The sequence below is a fragment of the Neophocaena asiaeorientalis genome, unplaced genomic scaffold, assembly GCF_003031525.2.
Source record: "Neophocaena asiaeorientalis asiaeorientalis breed wild unplaced genomic scaffold, Neophocaena_asiaeorientalis_V1.1 scaffold35, whole genome shotgun sequence".
In the NCBI taxonomy this organism is placed as follows: domain Eukaryota; kingdom Metazoa; phylum Chordata; class Mammalia; order Artiodactyla; family Phocoenidae; genus Neophocaena; species Neophocaena asiaeorientalis.
The window spans coordinates 966,087-991,612 of NW_020172984.1; the positions used below are offsets into that span (position 1 = coordinate 966,087).

The following is a 25,526-nucleotide window of genomic DNA, read 5'->3' on the forward strand; positions in this document are numbered from 1 at the left end:
TTTTTTGGAAGGAAAAAAACCTTTCAACTGAAGAAATTTACTTCTCTTTCATAAAAGGGGATACATTTCCTTAGACCAGCATTTTCTTAATCTTTAAAAAAAATTCATGCCTACTTCTGATAAAGATTGTCAATGATTCTGATATGGTTCCGTGTGTGTGTGTGTGTGTGTGTGTGTGTGTGTGTGTGTGTGTGTGTGTTTAAGCATGTGCAAGGTGCCCCCAAAGGAGAAACACTCTCTCAGATATTTTATAGGTACTCCAACAAGCAAATAATATTTTGCCCAGTTTTATTTTTTGTAATGTTTATAACATATAGTTTTACAATAGATTTTTTTCGTATTTCAGATATAAAATTATAATCCAAAATTGAATACAGTTTTTCAAGATATATTCATTCCCTACCTCCCAGCAATGACTGAGAATCACAGTGGAATAAATGGGAGAGAAAATCTCTGAACTAGAGTCTGAAATAACTTCCTTTTAGGGTCTCCTTGATTTTTTCCAAAGGTATATATACTCAAAAGTTTTATCTAATGAAGATACTCCCATTTAGTTACAAGGCTGAAACATAGCCCTAAAGCCTAAAAGAGACCAGAAGAATCTGCTGAGGCAAGGACACAAGGGGCAGCTACTCCAGAATCTGTTACCTGTGAACACCAGTCACGCTCTCTTCCACAATGCCTCGGATCTTCTTAAACACGTTTGGATACTTCTTATAAACCCAGTGGGTTAAGTCTCCCCCATCATCCAGGATCTATAGAACAGCCAGAAGACTTCTATGGGCATTCAGGCTGCTAGAGCTGGGGGGAACTTTGAACCCACTTTCTGCACTAGTAAGAGAGCCCTGTATGTTTTGGAGAGCACTCCTCAGAGCTCCTTAGAGCAGGTTTAGACAGTGGAAACACAGTCAAATTTGTTGGTGTAAAATGGTTAAAAGGATTCCTAAGTTTGTTCTAGGCTATGGTGAAGAGTAGTAGGCTAATCACAGACTCATTTTTTAGTCTAGAGCCCTGATATAAAGCCCCTTGGAACGTAAAAGGAGAGCTGGGGCAGGAAGGAAAGAAACCAGAATTTTACTCCAAAGAGGTACCATATCATTTTCTTCTATTTCATTCTGCTGTGTATGAGCCACATGTGTTCAGTTGGTCTTACCCTTCCCCCGCCTTTCCATTCAGTACTCAGACCCATCCTGAATAGGTATCAAGCTAACCATTTTGGCAACAAAGTAAGTGCATAAGACCAAACATCCGAAACATATTTAGGGAACCATGTTTTGAGGGAAAAAAGGAAAGAAATTCATTGTCAAAAGTGTAGGATGAATATGCATTATTACCATGTTGGCTTGCCACCCATCCATGTTCACACAGCGGTCAATACACCACCAGAAGTCATCTTCTGACTCGCCCTTCCAAGCAAACACTGCAACTCCTGTAGAGATGGAAACAAATCAGCTCATTCCTCTTTGGGGGAGTGTCCTATACCAACATCACTCTCTGAGATCCAGGTGAAGAGAAAAAGGCTAAAGAAATTACGCTGGAAAGGAAACAACTTACGGAGGGCAAGAAGTCAGAAGAGCATCTTTAGTTCAGAAATTAGTTAAGAATTTAAGGGATATTTGTTTTTGAAAGTATTTTAGAACCTTAAAATGTTATTCACTTCAGTCAATTTTATACGTGGAACTTTATTCTAAGGAGATAAAATGAAGTGGGAATCAAAACAAAGCTGTTCACTACAGCATTATTTATATTAGCAAATATCTTGAAACAAACTAAATGTTCAACATTAGGAAAACAGTGAAGTAAAATCACATGGCCATATGACTATTATAAATGATGCTGTCGAAGTTTTCAGTGACATGGAAACTACTTCTGAAAATGTTATATTTACGTTGTAAAATTGTATATATACCGAGACTTATTTCATCTCTGTAAAAAGTGAACAGAAAAATGGAAAAATATGTCAAATATTATCTCTGTGTAGCAGGATTTTAGTTTTTTGGGGGACCCTCTTAAATTTTCTGCAATAAACATCAGAAAAGAGTAAACAAGAAAAACAAAAGTACTATACAGTTGCTTTCTGAGGATCATAGGAAGATGGGAGAACCTTAAAGAAACTTCAGAGTGATTTTCCTTTGAACATTTTAACAATAAAAATTACTTTATGTTTAACTGAACTCATAAGTAGTTCATATATTTTCAATGCAATACTGAATACCAAATTATCTAATGAACTATCAAATAGATGGTACCTCTTACTTGTGTTCTCTCAAAAGTGAGGAGACTTTTGTGAAAGGAGACCAGCTGAGCTCATACTCACAGCTCACAGTTTAAAGTTCTTTCTCATTCATTTAACATTAGAATTGGCATTTCCCCATATATTATATTCTTTACAAAGATCATTTTAAATGACTATACACTATTCCATTATGCATATGGACCTTTATTATCCATTTCCTTCCTGTTGACACTATTACCCTCCACATTTTACAGCACCTAGACATACATGACATTGTAAAGATAATTCTGATATGTAAAAATTATGTTTAGATAATTATTTTGCAGCAAAGTCGGTGAAAAAAGCTGAACTTACCAGCCTCAGCCAGTGCTGCAGCCACTTCATTCTGAGTGGAGTAGATGTTGCAGGCAGACCAGCGGCACTGAGCCCCCAGGGCACAGAGTGTTTCAATCAACACCTATATAGATGTATAGGAAGACAGAGTGAGAAGGAGGAGGGCCAGACTTGAGTGGTAACTAAGAGAACAATGCCCAGCAACTCAGCAGCAACAGGTGCTACACTGGGAAGTTACAAAAGGGTGTGTGATCCACTAGTCAGTACACTGGAATCTAACTTTACCCCCCAAAAATGGTCCCAAATGTCTTAATAACATATTTATAACAATCACATTTTTGCAAATCGAGATCTCCCTAAGTCAGGTTGGTTAAAAGTAGGTTATATCTACACAATCAAAGTAGAAAACCCCATTATTGTGTAACTGGGAGGTTCCACTTAATAGTTAGCACTTGGAAGTTAGATAGGGAAGGAAAAGCAAGTAAAAAAAAAAAAAGAAAAAGTGTCCCTCCCCACCCCCACTCCCATCAGAAGACCATCACTTTTCTCCCAACAAACTCACCGCTGTCTGGGCTGTGATATGTGTACAGCCCACTATTTTAGCACCAGCCAAGGGCTTCTCCCCCTGAGCACGTTTCCTGAGTGAAATCAGAGCAGACATGTCTGTGAAAGAACAGAGTATTTGAGCTAGGTCTGCACTAGCAATATCATTAATTCCTGCCCCAGCGACATCTAGGGCTGGTCTGGATCTGTTGAGATACGGTGAGGTAAGGAAGAAAAAACTCTAAGCACATTTTTTATTTTATTTTATTTTTGGCCGTGCCACGTGGCTTGTGGGATTTTAGTTCCCCGACCAGGGATTGAACCCGGGCCCTTGGCAGGGAGAGCATGGAGTCCTAACCACTGGACTGCCAGGGAATTCCCTCTAAGCATATTTATTTGAGGTCTGGCAGCTTCAACTGCAGAACAACAGCAGTGAGTTGTCATCTAATCACTTGGAATTTCTCTCTTCCTCTACAGTTTCAGCCTTATATACAGAGGGCTTATATGTAGTCAAATTCTCAAAAGTGATAGAAATGGAAGGTGAGTGTCACCATTCATCTGGGAGAAGAGGGAAGTAGTTATGGCACTGGCTAATGGATTCCTATATACTACAATCATCAGACCAGGAAGAAAGACTTTACATCAGCAGAAGCCACTTGCTTCTGTTCTTCTACGCTGTCTAATCCTATTCTATCAGTTTGTTTGAGTTCTGTACTCCTGCCCAGTATAGAACATGCCTCCAATGTGAAAACAACAAGACATTATTCGAGTGGGGCTGGGTAGAGAAACCAAGATTTAACTGATTGTCAGTCATTTTTACTCTTGCTCCAGCAGAGGGTGCTCAGGATCAAAGACCAAAAGAGACCCTAGGTCACCACATCCTTAGCTGAAAACCCTCCCACATTTGCTGCTTCTGGGAAATCTGGGTCTCTGAGATTGGCAGCTATGGTAGGATCCCGCAGAACTAACCACCATGTACTGATCCAGGACTTGCTGACTCTGCAAGCAGATCTTTGAATATGGTATCATGCGGGAGGAAAAGGGAAAGTACTCTGTGTAATTACCACACGCTGAGAACAGGAAGCAGCAGGGAGAACAAGAACAAGACTCCTGAGGCTCAGGCTCCATACAGATAGATGTGTTTATATAAAAGTCCAGGATACTGGAGTTTCCCAGGAGACTTTCAAGTTAGCTTGCGTGCCTTAAGTTGTTTGTGCATCCTGATGACTAGCAAGTGGGCTGCTTCTGGTCCCCTACCCACTCCCCTTCTTTACCTTGCTCTGCAATCTCAATCTCCCGGCGTCCAAATTCTGCCTGCTTGATGTTCTTCACACAGAAATTGCTGCTGCCCTTGGAGTTGGTTTGCTGCTTTTCTCGGGGGGAAACCTCATCATCAGAGCTATCTGTATAGGACGCAGCTAGAACCAGGAAAGAAATGAGGAAAGAAAAACCTCAATGGCCCCAACTCCACAGAGTGCAGTCACCAAGGGACTCTCATTTAAGTTAAGCGAACACTCTTAATTGGAGCCACCTTGTACGTCTCTCTCTGTTCTACTCCTCCAGGGTCTAAGAAATGGTATGAATGAAACTGTTGTAGATCTTTCGGTATTGTGGCCCTTTTACCCACCCCCCCCCCACCGATGACTTTGCCATTAGTGCCTGTGATAAGGAGCTATTGATCCCAAACCTGCACCAGCTCAAGAGAATCCCTCAAAACAGGGGCACTTGGTCCCAACCAGGACTGGAACCAGACATGGCAAAAATGGAAGAATAATTTAGGCCATATAAGGAATGTTATTTCTATAGATCACTAGTTCTCAAACTTAAGTATCTAAAGCATCTGTCAGAATCACATGGAAGGCTTGTTGAAACACAGATGGCTAGGGCCCCACTGCCAGAAACTCCCATTCAGTAGGTCTCAGATGGGACCCAAGAATTAGCATTTCTAACAAATCCCCAAGTGCTGCTGATATTGCTGTTTAGAGGATCATACTTTGAGAACCATTAATGTAAAAGAATAAAAACAGTAAGATAACCTTATCTTATAAAATCTTATAAAGAGATTTTACACTAGGTTGCACTAAGGAACACAGAAATGGCACAAAAGATGAGCAGCACTGATTCTGTTGCCAGCCCTGAGATCACTCACGATGTTCAACTTTAAAAAGCAGCTTCACAAAAAGCCAAAACTGTCCTTGCAGATAGATACACAGGAGAATATAAAACAATCACTCCTTACCTCTCAAATCACTTTTTTTCTCTCATTGAATATTTTCCTGATCACCGTCTCTGCCAGTGTACCAGGTCTCTCGCTGACTTCTACATACACATCCTCCTCTGTCCAGCTAACACAAATACTACTAAAGGTTACCTATCCACTAGGACAATTTAACTCTATCACTAAGCTTTTAAAAATGCTCTACTAGGTCCCCATAAAACATGGCCATCAAGATCTTTAAAGACTTCTTAAAGCTTCCATCACTCATCCCAACTTTTTCTCTCATAACTCAATCTTTCAAATTTTTTTCTCTTAGCTATAATTAGCCTGCTTGCCACCTATCACTTTTTGTATCTGTCTCACTCCAAAACACCTTTTCACTTATGATCGCCATTATATTTTGGAACCTTTTCTTGCACACATGCTCACAGTGAGACTGCATGTTCATTTATTTCCGTACTTAACCCTGTATACCACCATTTGTACTTGTCTGCCTATCTTGTCCATAATGGGTTAACAGTGTCACAGGGCAGAGAATACGTTTTTAAAAATTGTCTATCCATTTCTTTTTTTTTTAAACAGTCCTTATACCTCAAGCCCAGTCCTAATGTTAGTAATACAATGCAAACAAGATTATGGCAAAAGAAAATAAATGGCTTTTGGTACAAATTCCTTTGCTGACATTCATAGCAATCTATGACCTTGAGCAAGCCTTTTAATCTTTTAACAATGTTTCCTCAGTTGAACAATGAGGGGGTTGGATTAGATGCCCCGTTTCCTCCAGTACTCAAACTAAGTTCTATATCCTTTTCCATGTTAATTTTCTAATACCCGCCTCTAAAGTTGAGAAGGGCACAGTTCAAAGCAGAAAAAAAGACTGCTTATATAGGGTTAAGATAGGAGAGGAGAACTAAAAAGAAACAGCTGGAGCCACATTAGTTGGACTCTTTCCCACTCCAGAGGTTAACAGGGGAAGATATTTCAACATAAAGGGTAACTAGTAAATAAAAAGAGCTAAATACTAATTTTTTTTTTGCCGTACGCGGGCCTCTCACCGCCGTGCCCTCTCCCACTGCGGAGCACAGGCTCCGGACGCGCAGGTTCAGCGGCCATGGTTCACGGGCCCAGCGGCTCCGTGGCATGTGGAATCCTCCCGGACCGGGGCATGAACCCGTGTCCCCTGCATCAGCAGGCGGACTCTCAACCACTGTGCCACCAGGGAAGCCCACTAATTTTTATTGTTGACAATTCAAGCAGTCTTAAAGGCAAGAAGGAAAAATAGGTGGCAGGGTATATCTTTAACAAAGAAATCAGAAATTATGCTTCCAAAGTACACTTCTTCTTCAAGGCCCGTTCTGGCAGCCAAAATACCATTGATTTTCTCCCTTCTCAATGTGGGTGAATAAACGTGGGAATGGGAACCGGCCCAGTACTACCAACCAGGAACTGGCCACAGACCACACACAGAGACCATCGGGGAGGAAAGTCTCAAGATGACAAAAGCTTCTCCAACTACAACCCTGGTTGGGAACATTCCCATTGCTCAACCACTAGTTATCAGCTTTCAGCACAAAGACAGGCAGTCCTGACATGAGGTATTTTCAGATCCTAGATAAGTGAAGAGAACTGGGTAAAGTACTAGCTCAAGACTCTGGAGTAGGGAGGAGAGATCAGAGACAACAGGAAGTTCACACCTACCTGAACTGTAGCTGTCAGTGGAGGACTGAGAAATAGAGCGAGACAAAGATCGTCGACCAGTCTTGGTGGGGAATTTGGTGAACTCCTGCATGTCATCAGCAAACTGGATTTGCTATAAGAGGAAGACAAAAAGTTGAAACTTACAACAAGGATTCTATGAAACGTCTCATTTTTAAAGGCCATACATTGCCTCCCCTAAAAGCTAGTATTATCAGGTGGCTCCTACTAAGCCAGTAATTCTTCCACCAGAAATGAGGGTGGAGGAGGCTATTCTCTGACTCCTCCCAAAATGCCGGATGGCTTCAGCAGAATTTTGTGGGGACAGGGGGAGGAGAGAGAGCTTAAGACCCAACTTCGTTTAGCATTTGTCTAATTTCACAGGTCTTCCTTCCCACGTTCCATAAAGTTTTCTTTTCTCTTCTCTTATAACCCTGAGACATTAAACTTTTTACCCTTGCTCTCAACTCTATCAAAAAGCAGGCATAATCTCTTAGGGCTTCTGCTTGATTTTTATTTCAGAATATTCTCTTGTAGCATATTCTTATCCTGAAGTTAGCAATGGTCTTGTTTTTTTGTAAGAATTATGAATAGATGCCTTAAATGGTGATGGGTATTGGGGTGCTAATAGTCAGAGTCCAATCATGTACCTATCCTTCACAAAGCCAATGGAATATTGCCAGAACCTTCTATACACAGTAAAATACCAGAATATTCTAATAAAAATTTAAAAACACACATACCATAGTAAATCCCAACTAATTAGGACTAATATATATATATATTTTTTTGCGGTATGCGGGCCTCTCACTGCTGTGGGCTCTCCCGTTGCAGAGGACAGGCTCTGGACGCACAGGCCCAGCAGCCATGGCTCACGGGCCCAGCCGCTCCGCGGCATGTGGGATCTTCCCGGACTGGGGCATGAACCCGTGTCCCCTGCATCGGCAGGTGGACCCTCAACCACTGTGCCACCAGGTAAGCCCAAATTAGGACTAATTTGAAGGAAGGAGAGAATAATGACTTGGTAAACTCTGTATTAAAAACTTACTTAACCATAATTCAAAGAGTCATGTACCACGATGTTCATTGCAGCACTATTTACAATAGCCAGGACATGGAAGCAACCTACGTGTCCATCGACAGATGAATGGATAAAGAAATATGGCACATATATACAGTGGAATATTACTCAGCCCTAAAAAGAAACGAAATTGAGTTATCTGTAGTGAGGTGGATGGACCTAGAGTCTGTCATACAGAGTGAAGAAAGTCAGAAAGAGAAAAACAAATACCATATGCTAACACATATATATGGAATCTAAAAAATTGGTTCTGATGAACCTAGGGGCAGTACAGGAATAAAGACACAGACGTAGAGAATGGACTTGAGGACACGGGGAAGGCGAAGGGGAAGCTGGGATGAAGTAAGAGTAGCACTGACATATATACACTACCAAATGTAAAATAGCTAGTGGGAAGCAGCTGCATGGCACAGGGAGATCAGCTTGGTGCTTTGCGACCACCTAGAGGGGTGGGATAGGGAGGGTGGGAGGGAGATGCAAGAGGGAGGGGATATGGAGGTATACGTATGCATATAGCTGATTCACTTTGTTATACAGCAGAAACTAACACAACACTGTAAAGTAATTATACTCCAATAAAAATGTTAAAGAAAACTTTCTTAAATGAAATAAGGCAGAAACAGATAACTTTTGAAGGATACTTGGAAGACTGGCTTTAATAGCAAATAGCTTACAATTAACATTATTTATAGTTAAATTAATTAGTGTTTCTGAAGTGTAGGAAAACACTTCTATTAACTGGTTTAAACCTTCCTCCTAAACTCCTATTTAAACTCTGATAAACCCTTTCTTTGAAATATAAAATAAACCTCGACCTCCTCTGAAAAACAGAATGGTTTGAGAATCTGAATCAAGCTTCTCCTCACAAGCTGATTAAATATGAAAAGGTTCCCATGGAGAATTCATTAAGCTAAGTTTTCAGCAAATAATATCTGGAAATGTAACCTATTACAGATTAAAATCTTCTCTCCATAATGCTAGCAACCTGGTTATAGGCATTTTGAAGCCAGGAATAGTAAAACGCCCATTAGTTGCAGCTGCTAAACATTCCCCTCCTCTGTCATATGTACCCTCCAGCTAGGGTAGCATCTGGTGGCAGCGTAAGAATCAGGCATAACTGTGCAGCCTAGGCACAGGCAGCTAATATGAGCAAGGCGATTACTGAATTAGTAGGATTCTACAGGTAATGAAGCAGTAATCAAGGGAACACAGACTTGTGTTTTTACACCAAGAATCAAAGCAGAGAAACTGATGTCATAGATAATACTACTGGGCAGCAGGCCTGAAAGAAAAACTTCAGTGTACTTTCATTTTAAATCTACCTTGGCTTAACATCCAACTGGGCAGTTTTTCTTTAGGTTACTTTGTGAAATAGAGAGGAGGCAGAGTCCACAGACTGTATTTTTAAGTTTAAGGATAGATCCTAAAGGCATGGAAGGGAAAGAGAGCTACATATTCTGGCATCTAGACCAGGATCTTGCACATAGGGAGCGTTCAATAATTATTTGTAGAATGAATGAACCTTTCAAATTTCTTTCTTCTATAAGATCAAATCAATCAAATTTCAAAAATATTCAAAAATAAGTAAATAATAAAGATTCAAGCTAAACCACAAACACTACACCTGAACTTGATTAACAAGTATCTTCGTACACCTGAAGAAGCAGCTTTTTTAGTTTAGGTGCTAAAACTTTAATCAGCTTAAATGTCAAAAACACAACTGCCTTTCAAACCCAAACCAAACCAAACCAAAACCATTTTATTGAAGTGACCACAAGTCAGCATCTACCCTTCTAGATAGGATCTCCCACTGTATGTTCACATGACTTCCGCAGTCAGCAAAGCTAGATTTACTGAAGGGATTAATCCAGGACCAAGGTAATGACTTTCAACCAAATATGCAGTTATTTTGGTGGCAGAAAAAACAGTCAAGAGACCATCAACACCGTTTAACACTCTCCAGAGGCAGCTCTTCCTCCATCAGCTTCCTTGCTCCTGGCCTAGGCAGCCTATTTGGAAGTTGCTCTCCTCTAATGACTGTTACGATTCCCTCCCTGTTCATCTTTCCCCCCGCCCCACCAAAGGTTCTGGGTATATTCCCAGACACCACCTACCTGGGGGTAGGAAGGGTGGGGGAGGGAAATGCAATAACATTTGCAGTTTTTTTAAATAAAAAATATAGACAGCCTGCTGTGTCAAGACAGATATGTATTTCTTTAGCAACCTAAGAACTAATAGTCATAATCCCACCTTGTAGAATGGGATTAGGCTTTAGTAGCCTAAAGCTTAGCAAAATCTTTCCCATCTAAAAATATGAGACTGTTGCAAGCAGCTTACTAATCACGGCAGCGCCTCATCTCTCAGATAATGAATATGGTCCATATTTGAAGTGGGCAAAGAGTTAACTCAGGCCATGACATAAATGGGTCACTGTCTATTCTTGCAGCATATTGATAATCTCAATGCTTATAAATAAAATGATTCAGCTACACAAAGATATATGATAACCTTGTCTTCTCTCCCACCCCAAACTACTTGCAGAAGAGAACCTATATCAATAACTGCTGCTGTGAAATGCAGCTTCTCTGCTAGTTTCCATCAGGCCTGCTAGCTCCACTGGCTGTCTTCATAGCTAGTAGCTCTGTCTTCTCCTTGGTGAAATACCTCCTGGAGCATTGTTCACCTTCACATTGTAAATAGACAGTGTTGCCAAAAGCAATTTACAGATATCACAAGTTTTCTCTCTAGTGAAGCCAGATCTCAATAATAGCCTTCTAATTGGGTTGGACTCACTGCATTTAAGCAAAACATGGTTATTTAGTTGAAAAAAAATACAAAAAAATGACGACAAAGTCGTCTGTTTACTTCCTATTTATCATGATTTCTTCCAATCATTATTAAGTCTTAATTGGTATGCTTTCATGTTTCTTCAAATCGAGACCTGTAAGGAATGCCAGGTCTAATATGATGTAGGATGGGGATGAGGAGGAGGGAAAAGAAGATAGTTGGAAGTCCAAAAAGGTCTGAAAATCAAAAAGTCCTATGTTAAAGAACTATTCTGTTTCAATACTCACTACCCCATATAAACAGCCTTACCCACAACAAACACACCAGTGTTCTATTTTTTTGGCCAGGCCACATGGTTTGCAGGATCTTACTTCCTCGACCAGGGATTGAACCCAGGCCCACGGCAGTGAAAGCACGGAGTCCTAACCACTGGACCGCCAGCGAATTCCCACCAGTGTTCTATTCTTGAACTAATATCAATCATATATGAGAAAGGTTAGAATATCAGATTGACCCATTCTGCAAATAGCACATCCAAATACAGAAGTGTACTTGCTGTGCCTTAGCGACTCAATTAAATGTCAGGCCAATTTTATGTGCTATTTTAGAGCACCTTTTAAAATAGCTTGGTGGGTACAATGGTTGACTCTTCTATGTGATACTGAGAATGGTAAGAAAAGCTCTACTGAAGAAACAATTTGGCGTATGGTACATCTACCACCTAGTGGTAAGTCTAGTGACAGACTGAGCTAAAAGAATTGCTCTACAGAACTTGGCAAGAAGAAGGAATCATAGGCAATCGATAACAGCTATAAGACTCCAGAGAAGAAAAACTGTCGTATACTACTTGTTTAGTTGATCTTAATTGATATTTTTTACCATCAGAAGCTGAGAAGTTTACTTCCACAAACACATGGTCTATCTACTCAGATTAAGTTGCTTAATTACACTTCCTTCCCAGGTCCCACCCAACTTTGCCTTCTAGGTCCTAAATCAGAGAATTAATAGCCACCAGAATTCCGCCATGACACTATGGCCAGTGGAGGGTGATCAGGATAATATTCAGGGTATTACATTCCTTTAGTCAATACATCTAGTAGGCACCAACTAAGTACTCAGTGCTATTTCAGGAAAGATCTATGGAAGATCTATGGACTCCTTCCAGGATTCCTACCGCATCTTTTCTAATCCCCTTTTCACACATCTTCTGGCTAATTTATTCTTTCTTCCACAGATTCTACTCTCACCTGCTTTTTTTTCAGAGGAAATGAAGAGAGTATGGCTGTCAGCATAAAAAAAGTCCAAGACCTTTTCTTGATACTTACCACTGATCAGTCTGATTCCCATTTCAGATGAATCCAAAGAAAGTTATCAATAAACACCAACTTCTTTTCTTGGTACAAGAACTATTTCAGACTTTCAATCAGGCAAAAGAAATTTCCCAAATGAAAGGCATCCCTTTCTCAACTCGTGGCCCGCAGGTACACCAACAGAAAACAGCTTATCTCAAGGGAATCAATCTCAGGCCACAGAGTCGAACCCAGAGCCACCTCCAGTCACTTCTTCCATTCCCTGGTGCAGAAACCAGTCTTCTGAGACTCGGCAGGTTTTGGCTGCTCACTGTCCTCCTTCCCTGTCTCAAGTTTCTTAAGTTCTCAGTTTCCCCAGATGGGGCCTGAGTTTCTAGAGGGAGGGGGTAGGCAAGCTAATCACAGCACACATCTCCCTCCCCCACTCCACTGGGCTGTGTCTCAATAGTAACAGGATATAACACACACACACCCTGCTAGAATCCAATTCCACTGTCAGAAGAAACACTCCTTTCAAAATGGGACTCAACTTGATCTTTCTTCAATGTTGGTGGGAGCAAGCGGTGTGGCAAAACCAGGGCCCACACTGCTGAGTCACTTAAATGGTGAGGAAGGAACATAAAGCTTGAAAAACTCTGCCAAAGAGTGGTTTTACCCTTATCAGCTACTCCCCGTCTCTTGGTATTAGAGAGCACACTTCATTGGCTTTCTATTATCTCCTAAAGTGCTCTAGTGAAAATGAGTGATCTAGGCCTCCAACTGCCAACTAGAGGTAAAATTAAGAGGTTTAAAAAATAGCAACAAGTGGGCTTCCCTGGTGGCGCAGTGGTTGAGAGTCCGCCTGCTGACACAGGAGACACGGGTTCGTGCCCGGGTCCGGGAAGATCCCACAGGAAAGGCTTCCTAATCTTTTGAAAACCACAAATTACAACAGAACATAACACGCAACCGGACTATGTTTCAATGCCTATTTAGCTATCTACCTGTCCAATTGCCTGGCCAGTCCCAACTTTCCTCATCCTCAATCTGTCTACCAATATTATATGAAAACATTCCAGTCATTCTTCTTTTTCTCCTGACACTGAATTATCATTAATTCTAGGGTTGTTATTTTTTTCGTTGCTGTTTTTTGTACAGGTGACTGAAGAAATCTAGGTTCTTGGAACATACCCATGACTTTACTGATACACCAAAGTTCCCCCCACCGCACCCCCCAGCACCAGTTGGCACTTTCTATTTATTTTTCCAACTTTATTATGATCATTTTCAACATAAAAAAATTAACATAATATAATGAACATTTGTATACCCTCCATCTAGATTGAAGCTTTCCATTTTCCATATTAGGTTTCTTTCTCTATCTCTATACATATACACACATGCATACTTTCAAACAGTCCTGCAAAAAAAACCTTCCAAATATAAAAATTCATAATAAATTCTTCAGAATGCATCTTCTAACAAAGATAATCTTCTACAGAGCCCCGATAACATTATAATACTTAAGAACATTAACAACAATTCTATATCATCAAATATCCAGTCTGTATTCAAATTTACTTCATTTTTCTCAAGTATATCCTTCATAGTTGTAAACCCGACTCTTCCAACCCAGGATGGAATCAAGGTTCACTAAATGCATTTGGTTGTTAGGTTCTTTTAGTTTCTGCTAATTTAGAAGAGTTCTCCTGCTTCCCACCTGCCCCCACTCCCTGCCCCACCGCGCTCTGCGGTACTGACTTTTCCTCCCAGAGTCCAAGTCAGTTGCCTTATAGAATCTCCCCATTTTTTTTTTTTTTTTTGCGGTACGCAGGCCCCTCACTGCCGCGGCCTCTCCCACTGCGGAGCACAGGCTCCGGACGCGCAGGCTCAGCGGCCATGGCTCACAGGCCCAGCCGCTCCACGGCATGTGGGATCCTCCCGGAGCAGGGCACGAACCCGTGTCCCCTGCATCGGCAGGTGGACTCTCAACCACTGCGCCACCAGGGAAGCCCTCTCCCATATTTTGAATTTTTCAGACTGTTTCCTTCCTGTGAACTGGATGTTCAGTTTTGGGGTTTGATTAGAAAGAGGTTAAAATTTGGCAAGAATATTTCATAGTTGGTGTTGTATACTTTACTTCGCAGCGTGTCAGGAGGCACATAAAGTCAGGTTGTTCCACTACTGGGGACACTAACCTGAAACCCTTGGTTAAAGTGACGAACATCAGTCTTTGAAAGGAATATTTTCTCCTTTGCAAGTGAAGGTTAATTTGTAGGGTGATCCTTGTCAGCCTGTGAATGTCCTGTTCCCTAGTGACTTTACCATCTGTTCATAATCCTTGCCTGAGCCAATTATATTGGGGAGGAGGGGGGTTTATAGAATCATGATTCCTATCATTCTTTCCACATATATTAGGCTGGCATGTAAAGAAAAGCTTTTCTTCTTTCTCTTTCACTTTTTTTTTTACATGTCATTCATATTTTATTTATCCAATATGTTACACTCAATTATATGAGTGCACTGAATGCTCCAATTGTCCCAAACTGGGCCAATGGGAGCCTCCTTTAAGCTGACTCTTCTGTTCTTTTGACATGATCCCATTTAAATGATTCCTTTCTTTCCGACATAAGAAGATATACCAGGCTCATCTTGTTCTTTCTCTGCTTCAGACCTAGAATCAGTCATTTCTCCAGGGAGCCCCAATTTCTTTCAGCAGGGAAAGGTATTTAGAAACTAAAATCTGGATATAATGTCTGCCTATTGCTATGAGAGGTGTCAGTGCTTCTAAGTTCTTTCAGTAGAGAGAGAAATTAATCGTTATTGTTTTACTCATGAGTTCATATTGATACTTTTTTTCAAATTTAACATTACCATTTTTAAAATTTTTAATTTTCCTATTTGTATCTTTTTTTTATGGTGACAATCTTGGTCTCTAACAGCAACACAATATTTACTTATTTGCTTTAGTCTATACTACACATAAAATAATTTCAAAATTACAAGGCTAATATTATTATTAACAATAATCTATGCAGTGAAGTGCCAATATCTCATTGAAGTTCTTTTTTTCCTTAGAATATATTTCACAAAGAGTATGCATAGTCAAAGTACTTTTTTCTGGGTGATTGTGTAATCTTCCTGATATGTAGTTAGGTTCATTTGTTTCTGTTTATATGCAATTTTAAGATTTCCTTTTTCTTAATTTTATTTTTTGACATATAAAACACATCTCAAAAATTTTAAAGGTATACTCAGAGAAGTCTCATTTCCATTCCTATCCCCCCAACTCTGTTCCACTCTCCCCAATTTTCATTAATTTCTGGTTTAGCCTTCTTATGTTCATTTCTTGAGGTAGGAAAAGCAAATATGTATTTATATTCTTATTTTCCCTCTCTTTCTTACTCAAAAGGTAGCATGCTAAAATATTCTGCACTTTTTTTTTCACTTGGAAATCACTTTGTATTGATTCAGAGAGTACAAGAATCAACAATTCTTGAATGTCAGGAAAGACCAAGCCTGGTTACACATATATACAAACCTTACATGTTTATAATAAAAAGTCATTAGCCTTAATTCGCAGTCCTCTTTAAAGCCAATACTGATTTTAAGTGAAGCTCACAAGATGTTAAACTTGCAAACCTTACTGCAAAGTACGCTGGGATATTCTTTAAGATGAAAACACAACTGCTTACAAATTAGGCAAATCTGTCGTCTTCAAACAAATTGCTATGAGAAGAAAAGTTAACACTGAAAGCAAGTAATCAGTGGATATCTCTAGAAGGAAGATGGAGTCTGGCATTTTGGAAGGTGGCCACATAGACTGAGTAAATGCCATCTGTGTAATTTCTTAGCCTATCAAATTGGAACAAGATTGGAGATGTTATAAGAACAATTCTTCCTTCCTTGATCTGGAAGTCTAGCTTAAATAAACTTGAAAGCCAATTACATCTTAGAAATTTAAACCCTCTTTACATATTCACTTGAGTGAGTGAATCCCACCTGTGATATGGCAGAAGAAATACAAGTAGCTCCCAATAAGTTGCAGCTGAGTCCACGAGGGTCAGCATTCAGAACCCTAGACTAATACTCAACAAAGGTTAATGAGATATTTTTTTTAGTCACCATCCACTGCTTCCCATCAAGTACAGGCTCAAGGGAGGAAAAAACCACCAAAACTCAATATTAAATAACATTATCTGACTTTAAAGACCTAATGTTAAATACTATGTGGTAACAGGTATTGCTTCCAGAGATGAGTGGGTCAATGGGACTCTTCAGAATCCATTCTGTAGTTAGACTGGATATTTTCAAGTTCAAAGGACAAGGTAAAACCACTTTAAAGATCAGCTGCAGCAAGCTTTACTTTCCACAGCTCTTAAAAACAAAACACAAAATATTAAGCTTCTAATACATGGACAAGAATCTATCAAAGATAATTAGTCACATCAAAAACATGATTGTAGGGCTTCCCTGGTGGCACAGTGGTTGAGAGTCCGCCTGCCAATGCAGGGGACATGGGTTCGTGCCCCGGTAGGGGAAGATCCCACATGCCGCGGAGCGGATGGACCCGTGAGCCATGGCCACTGAGCCTGTGCGTCCGGAGCCTGTGCTCCGCAACGGGAGAGGCCACAGCAGTGAGAGGCCCACGTACCGTAAAAAACAACAACAACAAAAAAAACATGATTGTAGGGACTTCCCTGGTGGTGCAGCGCTTAAGAATCCGCTTGCCAGTGCAGGGGACATGGGTTCGAGCCCTGCTCCGGGAAGATCCCACATGCCATGGAGCAACTAAGCCTGTGCACCACAACTACTAAAGCCCGTGTACCTAGAGCCTGTGCTCAGCCACAAGAGAAGCCACCACAATGAGAAGCACGCGCACCACAACAAAGAGTAGCTCCCATTTGCCACAACTAGAGAAAGCCTGCACGCAGCAACGAAGACCCAACACAGCCAAAAATAAATAAATAAAACATAATTGTATTTTTCATTGTAGAGAGGCAGTATTTGCCATCCTTCTTGACGTTCTAACTTGAGGTGTTTATGTTCAATTTTAGATAAGTCTCAGTATAAAATAATGACCTTAGATGGCCTACAAGAAACAAGCTGGTTGAAAGAAATTGTAGGCCGAAACATCTTTGGAGCTATTGGAAAATAAGAGCTACCTGTTGTTCCAGAATGAATACAGTACAATCCCCCTATTCTCGCTGCCTCCCAGACCCGAAGACAAAAGTTTGGGTTTTCCTGACCTATGACTTTCTGATTAGCCATATTCTAATGAGTAAAGTGGACAGATAAGCAAGGATAAAGGTCTCTTGCTTTTGGCTGTATGGTAAACCAAAAGCCAAAATCAACTCTTGTATAGGAAAAGTTATTCAGCAAATTTTACCAGTAACACTGCTAGAATATCACTGATCTAAATGTTTTTCAAACCATTTGTGTTTAAATCTTGGCATACAAAGAACAAGTAAAACAACCTGAGGGCACTCAATTAGGACTTTTTACTTAAAGCTGATTAGCAGTTTGAAATCCACACTTGTTAGCATGGTGAAAACCAAGGTCCTGAATGCCTAGATTTCTATGACTTTCTAGTTTAAGCACCTGCTTCAACATTAGTGGCTGTGGCTAAGATTTTCTTATAGAGGATTTGTATTTTCAAAACATTCTGGAATCCTTTGACTGCTGGATCTACCCTTCACAGATGACAAAACAGAACAGGGGTGGGAGTTAAGTGACTTGCTCAAGGCAACATTAACAACAAACCCAGTTAAGTAAAAAACAAAACAAAAACAAAAAACCCCCCTACAAAATCAGTACTATTATCCTTCTTTTGTAACAGGCTGGGGGAAACAGCAGCGTTCCCCTTTATTTTCAAGGGGTTAGTTTACAGAACAGTCTACTAAAGCTTTAGTGCAACTTTCTGAACTTACAATATCAGTTGAACATGGTGAGCTTTGGGGAGGGAAAAGAACTCTCAGTTCCAAAATCCACACTGGTTTTGGGAGAAGTGGAATGATGCAAAGAAAAGTCATATTAAGTTGCCAATAAACTGCCATTGAGAGATACTGCTCCTTAGACTTGGAAAGGGTGAAGAGAGAATAGGAGAGCCCAAACATTGTGGAAGCAAAAAGCTCCACTCTGGCATATGCTTCAACTGTCTTTTGGGGATGGATTGGGGAGGAGGAGAATGTACAAGCAATCTAATCCTGACACTTTCTGATGAAAGAAATGACCCGTGAGCTTCCCATTGGAATCAAAAGCAATTTAAAAACTCCACCTGATATATAAATCAATTCAAATGATTGTGCTAATTTATTTCTCCTAGTTGAACTACCTATAAAGTAGAATTACATATTTATAACTATATAAGCCTAAAATTTTAGACATGAAATTTATTTTTCTTTTTTTAGCCGTATCAAAGCAAGAAAATATCTTACAACGTAGTTTTCTCCCAATAGTGAGTATTTACTTCCTTTTAGGAAAATGCCCCTTCTGTTGATATTTTATATTTGGGTTTTAATGTAATTTGGATTGGATACAGGGTTTATCCTTTACCCCTCTACCCTTTTTTTTTTTTGGCCGCACTTCACGGCTTACGGGATCTTAGTTCCCCAACCAGGGATCAAACACGCACCCCCTGCAGTGGAACCTCGGAGTCTTAAACGCCGGACCACCAGAGAAATCCCTACTGCTCGTATTTTAAATAATTTCTGCTTTCTTTTAAATGAGAAATATCTGATCTTTTAAAAAATATATAAGTAGAACATTTAAATGTAATTTATTTAGTACCTTTCATGTAAGGAGGAGAAGTTCGTGTGAAAGATTTAATATTTAAATTTTAGATACTCTTAAACCTTCCAATCCTTAGTGTCTCTAGTCTTTCAGAGCCTCTTAGAAAAATATGTTAAGTCCCCTACATACAAACCTTCAAGTCGCCAACTTTCAAAGATGTGAACGTGTTTGCTTGTCCAATCACACAAGTTAGTTCACGTGTCTGGCATACGTTGTGCATCCCCTACCAGTGGTTGTGCTTTTGTGTACTTTACTGTATAGTACTGTATAAAGTACAGTAGTACAGTATCTTTATTTCAAGCCCTGGATGTCCAGAAGCAAGTGTAAAAGCAGCAGTGATGTAGCTGGTACTGCTAAGAAGAGCCAAGCAATAACGATGGAAACAAAAGTGAAAATAATCGAGAGAGTGGAGCGACAAGAGGAAGAAGTAACTGAAGAACCAAAGAGATTCACAACCCAGGAAATGGCAAGGGAACTTTCTTTATTTGACGAGACACTGTTAGTTTCTGAGGCACAGGACCCGAACATAGAATGGTACACAAAGGTTGCAGCAGCCTTCAGAATGTTCAGAATGCAAGCCAGTGCTACCGTGTTAACTATGATGAGAAAAAAAAGAGCTACTACCCAGACATCACTGGATTGTTTTTTCAAGAGGGTAGATAGAATTGTATCCAGCAAGGAACCAGAACCTGTGCCATCGACGTCAGGCATTTGAGTGAAATTGCAGCTTGCCCTCTGTCTCCTGTTGCTGAAAATCCTTCAGCTTTCCCACCTCCCACCTCCTCCAGTCAGTAACTCTTCTTGCCTGTCCACTCAATGCCAGCCCCTGTATGCCAGCTATTGTACTGTACTACTGTACTTTTCAAGGTACTGGACTGTAAGATTAAAAATGTTTTCTTAAAAAAAAAACTCCACCTGTATTTACTTATACACACAGGTTTTCAATTTGGTATGGTTAAAACTGACCAATGATTTTTTTTTCTGGTTATCTTGGAAACCCGCTGGCTATCTTCATAAGATATGACGATGCTTTAAAACATGCAGCAAAGAATATATTTTAAATGTGCTTTTTATCAGCGTTTATTTATCCTGTGCATTATAGTGATGGGGGAACTTTTCTTTCACACACTAACACTTAGTATAATTAGAGAACATGCCCTTAAATTGAGAACATTCTACTAGGTTCCTTTCTCAACTGTGGTGTACCACTCAAACACTACCCACTTCAAGTCACTTGCACTTTATAACATGTCTGAAAGATCTAGTGAGGTTGGATTTTCCCAATTCAAAATGAGCTATAAGTAAATTTGGGAACCTCCCAGTAAAATTTTTAGATAAAGACACATTTTGTCACTGATGCTTTCCCACTTTCTGGTACCACTTCTCTAACTGACTCTGCTACAACTAAAAAAAAAAGTTCTTGTAAGGTTATTAATTTTATTGAAGTATTCTGGACTTAACTGACATATGATTACTGAATCTTGGTTTCATATCCACGATAGACATATATAAAGTACTCATTTAATGAACAAAGAAAAAAATCCTGGCTATGTGGTTTTTAAGAACAGTAGAATTTTCCCAAAAACTCAATAGTAGGTTTTAACTATATAGCTTCATAAGCTGAACAGAACCTCAAAATAAATCTAAACAGACCCAGGAAGTGAGGTCTGAAATTCCTTTGATCATTTTAAAGGGCTTCTTTAAAAATAGAAAATAAAGATAGTTGGTGGTATGATTATATTCTACTAGATTAGGTAGCTTTGACTTTAATGCATCATTGAGCAAACAATGAGATGTCTTTTATATTAAATGCAGGTTGTAAGGTTTCACAGCAAAATAGTTTTTCCATATGCTGGAGAGCAGTTACAACTGGAACCATCTAGAGCCTTCCGGCTCCTCCGGGGAGGACTGTGAGTACTGTTCTCTAACGGGCTCTGAATTTATAGAAGTTTGGCCTGGAAGGCCTTGAATACAGCACTTATTCAGCAACCCCTCAATGTGGGTCTGGAAAGTTCTCCTTAGACTTAGGCAGAGAAACAAGAATATCCCTGTAAAGATCACCTTAAGAGGTCTTGGCCTGTGGTTATACTTCAGGGAGGTAAAGGTAGAACTGGCATAGAACTCTGCAAGCTCGTTGTGCTCCAATCTCTAAATCTGGCTGTGTCTTTTCTACATAATTCTTTCTCCTGTTGCCCCAAATGAAATTTCATTCATATTTCTGTAGCACATGTTACACACTGCACTAACTCTGAGGAATGGTTCTGCCATTCATTCAAGTCAAACACCAACTTTTCTAGGGATAGAGACATACTAATATCGGTATAAATAAAGCAAAGCCTTATCTACCCTCCCCTTTTTACCCTAACGTCTATTTGATAATAAAGCAATAGTGATAGACCCCTTCAGGATTAAAAAGGAATCTTTTGTCTGGGTCTCAAATCTATTCACTTCGGCTTAAGGAGGAAACTGCTCTCCTGGCTACCTGGCTTACCAGCTTAGTTAATTGTCTTTCTGAGCTCTGCCCATTTTTTCCTATCATCTTTCTCTGATCTTTTACTCTTTGGCTATTTCCTCAGTCCCTCAATCAACTCCTTCTGTGATTTTCTATGTTTTGAAGCCAGAATTTCACTAAAAAGTCCTCTCACGATCTTTATAATTTTACTATCATAATCCAGGAATTCACAATATAAATTATTATGTTAAGGAAATTCTCATATTCTGACCTGATTTTTAATCTATTGAGTCCAAGAAGCTCAGCTAACCAGAAACTGGAGATGAGGACAGAGAGTCAAAGTCATTCTTGACATTTCAAAGAGAACACAGACTAAAGAAATGCTATTGGTTTAGTGGAGGTCTAGCCATTCCTTATACTTTTTCTAGAGACACCCTTGAGTTCTTGGCAAACTACCTTGGCTATACAGATGAAGAAACCACAATCCAGTCCTGCTAGGAGATAAAATGCCCATACACCCAAACTCATGACCTTGCTTTATCCCAATCACGACATTAATCAATTCTAGGCAAGCAAGCTGTCTAGGTTTTTAGCCTGGGATCCATGGATGGGTTTCAGGCTGCCAACTCCCCCTTATATGCAAATTGTTACATGTATGTAATTTTTCTGGAAGATAAGCACAGCTCTGATAGGGCTCTAAACTCCAAACAGTTGGGACCACTACACCAGACTCACATGACCCAAATAATAACCTCATAAGAATGTAAATGCCACAGGATAGATATGGACCTTTGTCTTGTTCACTGATGTATCCTAAGCAGCCAGCACAGGTCCAGGGACACAGTAGATGCTCAACCTTGAGTTGACAGGGATGCATGATTTCTGGTTATGGCTTACTCTGTATACCTTGGGAAAGAAGAGTAAGTATAGGCTATTTTTCAGGACCTCTTTTATGGGGCACAAGATTTCCCTCATGGCCAAAGTCATCCGAGATAGGTGGTGGCTGCATTACCATCCAAATAGCAGATTTCACAAGTTTGGCTAGCCTTGCTAGATAATCTAAAAGAGTGGTTCTAAATCTGGGATCTCTCAAGTTTAGCTGAGAAAGCTGTTCCAAAATGCACATACCATCCCATTTTCCACCTGCCCCTTACTCTCAACCCCTCCCCATTCTGATTAAGTAGGCCTAGGTTAGGGCCCCGGTTACCAATATTTTGAAAAAGCCCCCTAGGTGACTCCCTAGCTAGCTCCCTAGCTTTTACTCCTTCCCACTCCATGAGGAGGACTGATCTGAGACAATCTAAGCAGGATCTGAAAAGGCAAACACAAGCACATGGAGTTTACCAGGCTCTTGATAAAGTGACTCAAGGAACACAGGGAACAAATGAGTTAGTCTTGTACAGAAATAAAACAAATAAGGCCAAGGAAGTAGAAAATCTGCTTTTAATACCAACTCCATCTGTCAGCTACAGACAATCATTCAGATGGATCCACAAGGGTTTAGGAGAGCACGACAAAGAGCCTGTCTGAGGAAGAGAGACTGTATTTTTACAATGCGTTGGTCCAAATTCAGTAAAAATTGGCAAGGTGCTCTCATTCCAAACATGCCCAGTGCTCAGCTAATCCCCTCCCTGTGAAGTCAGAAAAGAATGTACAGAATTCTGAACCCTCTACTCCCCAAATAGGAGAGGTTCCTTCTCCTGAATGCAAGGGTTGAAACTAATCCCATCAACGCTCCACTCCTAATTACAAACTAGAGAAATGAGGTGCCTTCTCAACATAGGTGCTCTTTTTAAATTTATTTTTATTTTTGAATTTTATTTTCTATACAGCAGGGTTCTTATTATCTATTTTATACATATTAGTGTATATATGTCAATCCTAATCTCCCAATTCATCCCCCCTCCCCCCGCCCCCCGCCCCGTGCTCTCCTTCTTAACCTTTCTGATTTGTAAACATTCTTTACTCCACCAAATTAAAAACCAAGCCTCTTCCAACCTCAATTAATTCTCAACTGGCAAATAAGAACAGAAACCACCACCAGAGTAATGTTTCCCTCTGGGAAGTCCCGGGGAAGGGGTGCCACAGGGTCAGTCTATCCAGTATGCATTTTCCTTGGACTTACACTTAGAACACCATGTTCCCAACCAGCTTGGTCTCTTCTCTGTTACAAACCTGAAGTAAACAGATTCTACAGCAGCTACAAGCCTGTTACCAAGGCCACTGTACTGATCAGTATAATTAACATTCACAATTCATCTAGCCCAGCATGACAAGCCAGCTGGGCTATTCTCTATAAGAGCTGAACACTGGGAATCTTCATGTCTTGCTTGCAAAGAAGTCTGGTGCTCTGGACACTAAAAACTCAAGTACTGAATTAGAGGCTGGATGCCACCTGGCCACCCACAGGAAACTGAATTAGTGACCGGAACAACTGAACACACTTGCCATTTCTACAAAGCACAGACTTCTACTTCCAAAACAGCAAAATTCTGGAGCTCCCCCATTCCCCTGAATCCTGCCTAGGCTACATACTGCGGGGAAACAACCTACACAGAATTCTCAGTGCCAACCAGAGCCCAAGCTCCTGATTAGGGCAAGCACTGGCCCAGTTCCCTGAAGACTGTGACTCTGAAGGTGTGTTTCAAAGACAAGGGCACATATAGCTTCTGAGCGCTGAGCTCAGCCTTTGGTGCAGAAGAGGCAGCCAGGGTTGCAGAATGAGAAGAATCAGAAGTTTGCTCAGCACTGCCAGGCAGAGCTGCTATTTATTACTTTTATGATTCCAACACAGATTCCAAAATGAAACTGTTCAACTCATCACTGGCCCCCAAATCTCAAACACCCTAAGAGTAAGCTTAAATCAAGAGTAAACCAGAATACCACTTTCAACTGTGGGCAGTGTCCCTAATGCTAAGGGTTTCAAACTTGGTGGGAAATTCAAATTACCTTTCCCATTATGTCATAAGGACACCTCTAAGCTTCTGGCCTACTGCCTTGTGGTTCTCATGCTACTGGACTAAGATTCTCAAATCTTAGCCCGAAGAGTCTCTTACCTATTTCTGGCATTATAAAGGGATCTACTAAGCTGTTAGAAATTCTCATCAATTTCTCACCTGCAGTTCTTGGTACTCCATTGTCACTCACGTGGGAGGGGGTCTAAGTTAGAAAAACAACACTGGCCAGCTGAAGGGGAAAGTGAGGCAAAGCCACAGTCCAACTCACTTCCTCCTAGGGACAAGCATCTCAAAATACTTTACTCAGTGAACAATTATGGTCAGTATTATGTACCAGGCCCTACATACTATACATATGTATGGGATATGGTCCTTGTCCTTAATACTGTTGGTCTAGAGAAATCAAATGAAAAGTAAGATTCAGATATCACCGTCAGTCTTGAAAACAGTCTGAGAAGTACTACATTGAAATCAAACCTATTTTTGAGAGACACAGAAGAGCAAATTATTTTGTTTAGTTTTGATACGCAGTCTAGTGAGTCCCCTATTCTAAACACTGCTATGGAATCAACTCTGGAGACTTAGGGGTACCAACAGTTCCTATGAGAGCAATGGGGCTGAGATAGTACAAAAACTCCCCAAAGTTGCTGAAATGCTGGTTTCAGTGTGCATAAGTTCCTCAGTTGAACCCTCAAGGCATTGATAATGAGTCTCTTGGGAAGCTGAGGGGCATCCCAAAGACCGGGGTGAAAAGAACACCAACAACCTCAGCTTTGTTCCAAGGACAAGCTGCAAGCTGGAAAGTTAATCTCAGCTGTTTCTTGATCTGTAAGGGAGAGAGATACTATGGCTTAGAGGCCTGGCCTTCTAAATCAGGGCTCTTAAAGCCAGGATCCAGAGATGAGTTTCAGGGAGTCCCTTAAATCCTCTGAAAGTATAAGTTTCTGTGCTCCTGAATTTTGCCGAGGAAAGAACAGTGATTTTTATAAGACTTTTAAAAAGGGATCTGTGACTCAAAAGATTAGGAACCACTGTTCTGGAGTCTCTAATCCAGTGAATATCTCAGGAGCATTCCCTCAAACGAGCAAAAGAGAAACCTATTTATCTACCTTTCACACATATTTGTCTACTTATTGACCTCCC

At 40.4% G+C, this 25,526-nt stretch overlaps 1 protein-coding gene across 2 annotated transcripts in view; it reads right to left on the minus strand.

Moving 5' to 3' along the window:
* AHCYL1 (adenosylhomocysteinase like 1) overlaps positions 1–25,526 on the minus strand; it is a 41,233-nt gene that overhangs the window by 7,713 nt on the left and 7,994 nt on the right. For both annotated transcript variants that reach the window (XM_024742114.1, XM_024742115.1), the window contains exons 2-7: positions 7,029–7,140; positions 4,387–4,530; positions 3,132–3,232; positions 2,591–2,693; positions 1,335–1,429; positions 649–755 (exon numbers count right to left, since the gene is read on the minus strand). In XM_024742114.1, coding sequence (XP_024597882.1) covers positions 649–755; positions 1,335–1,429; positions 2,591–2,693; positions 3,132–3,232; positions 4,387–4,530; positions 7,029–7,140 — 662 coding nt within the window. The remainder of the gene's footprint in view (positions 1–648; positions 756–1,334; positions 1,430–2,590; positions 2,694–3,131; positions 3,233–4,386; positions 4,531–7,028; positions 7,141–25,526) is intronic.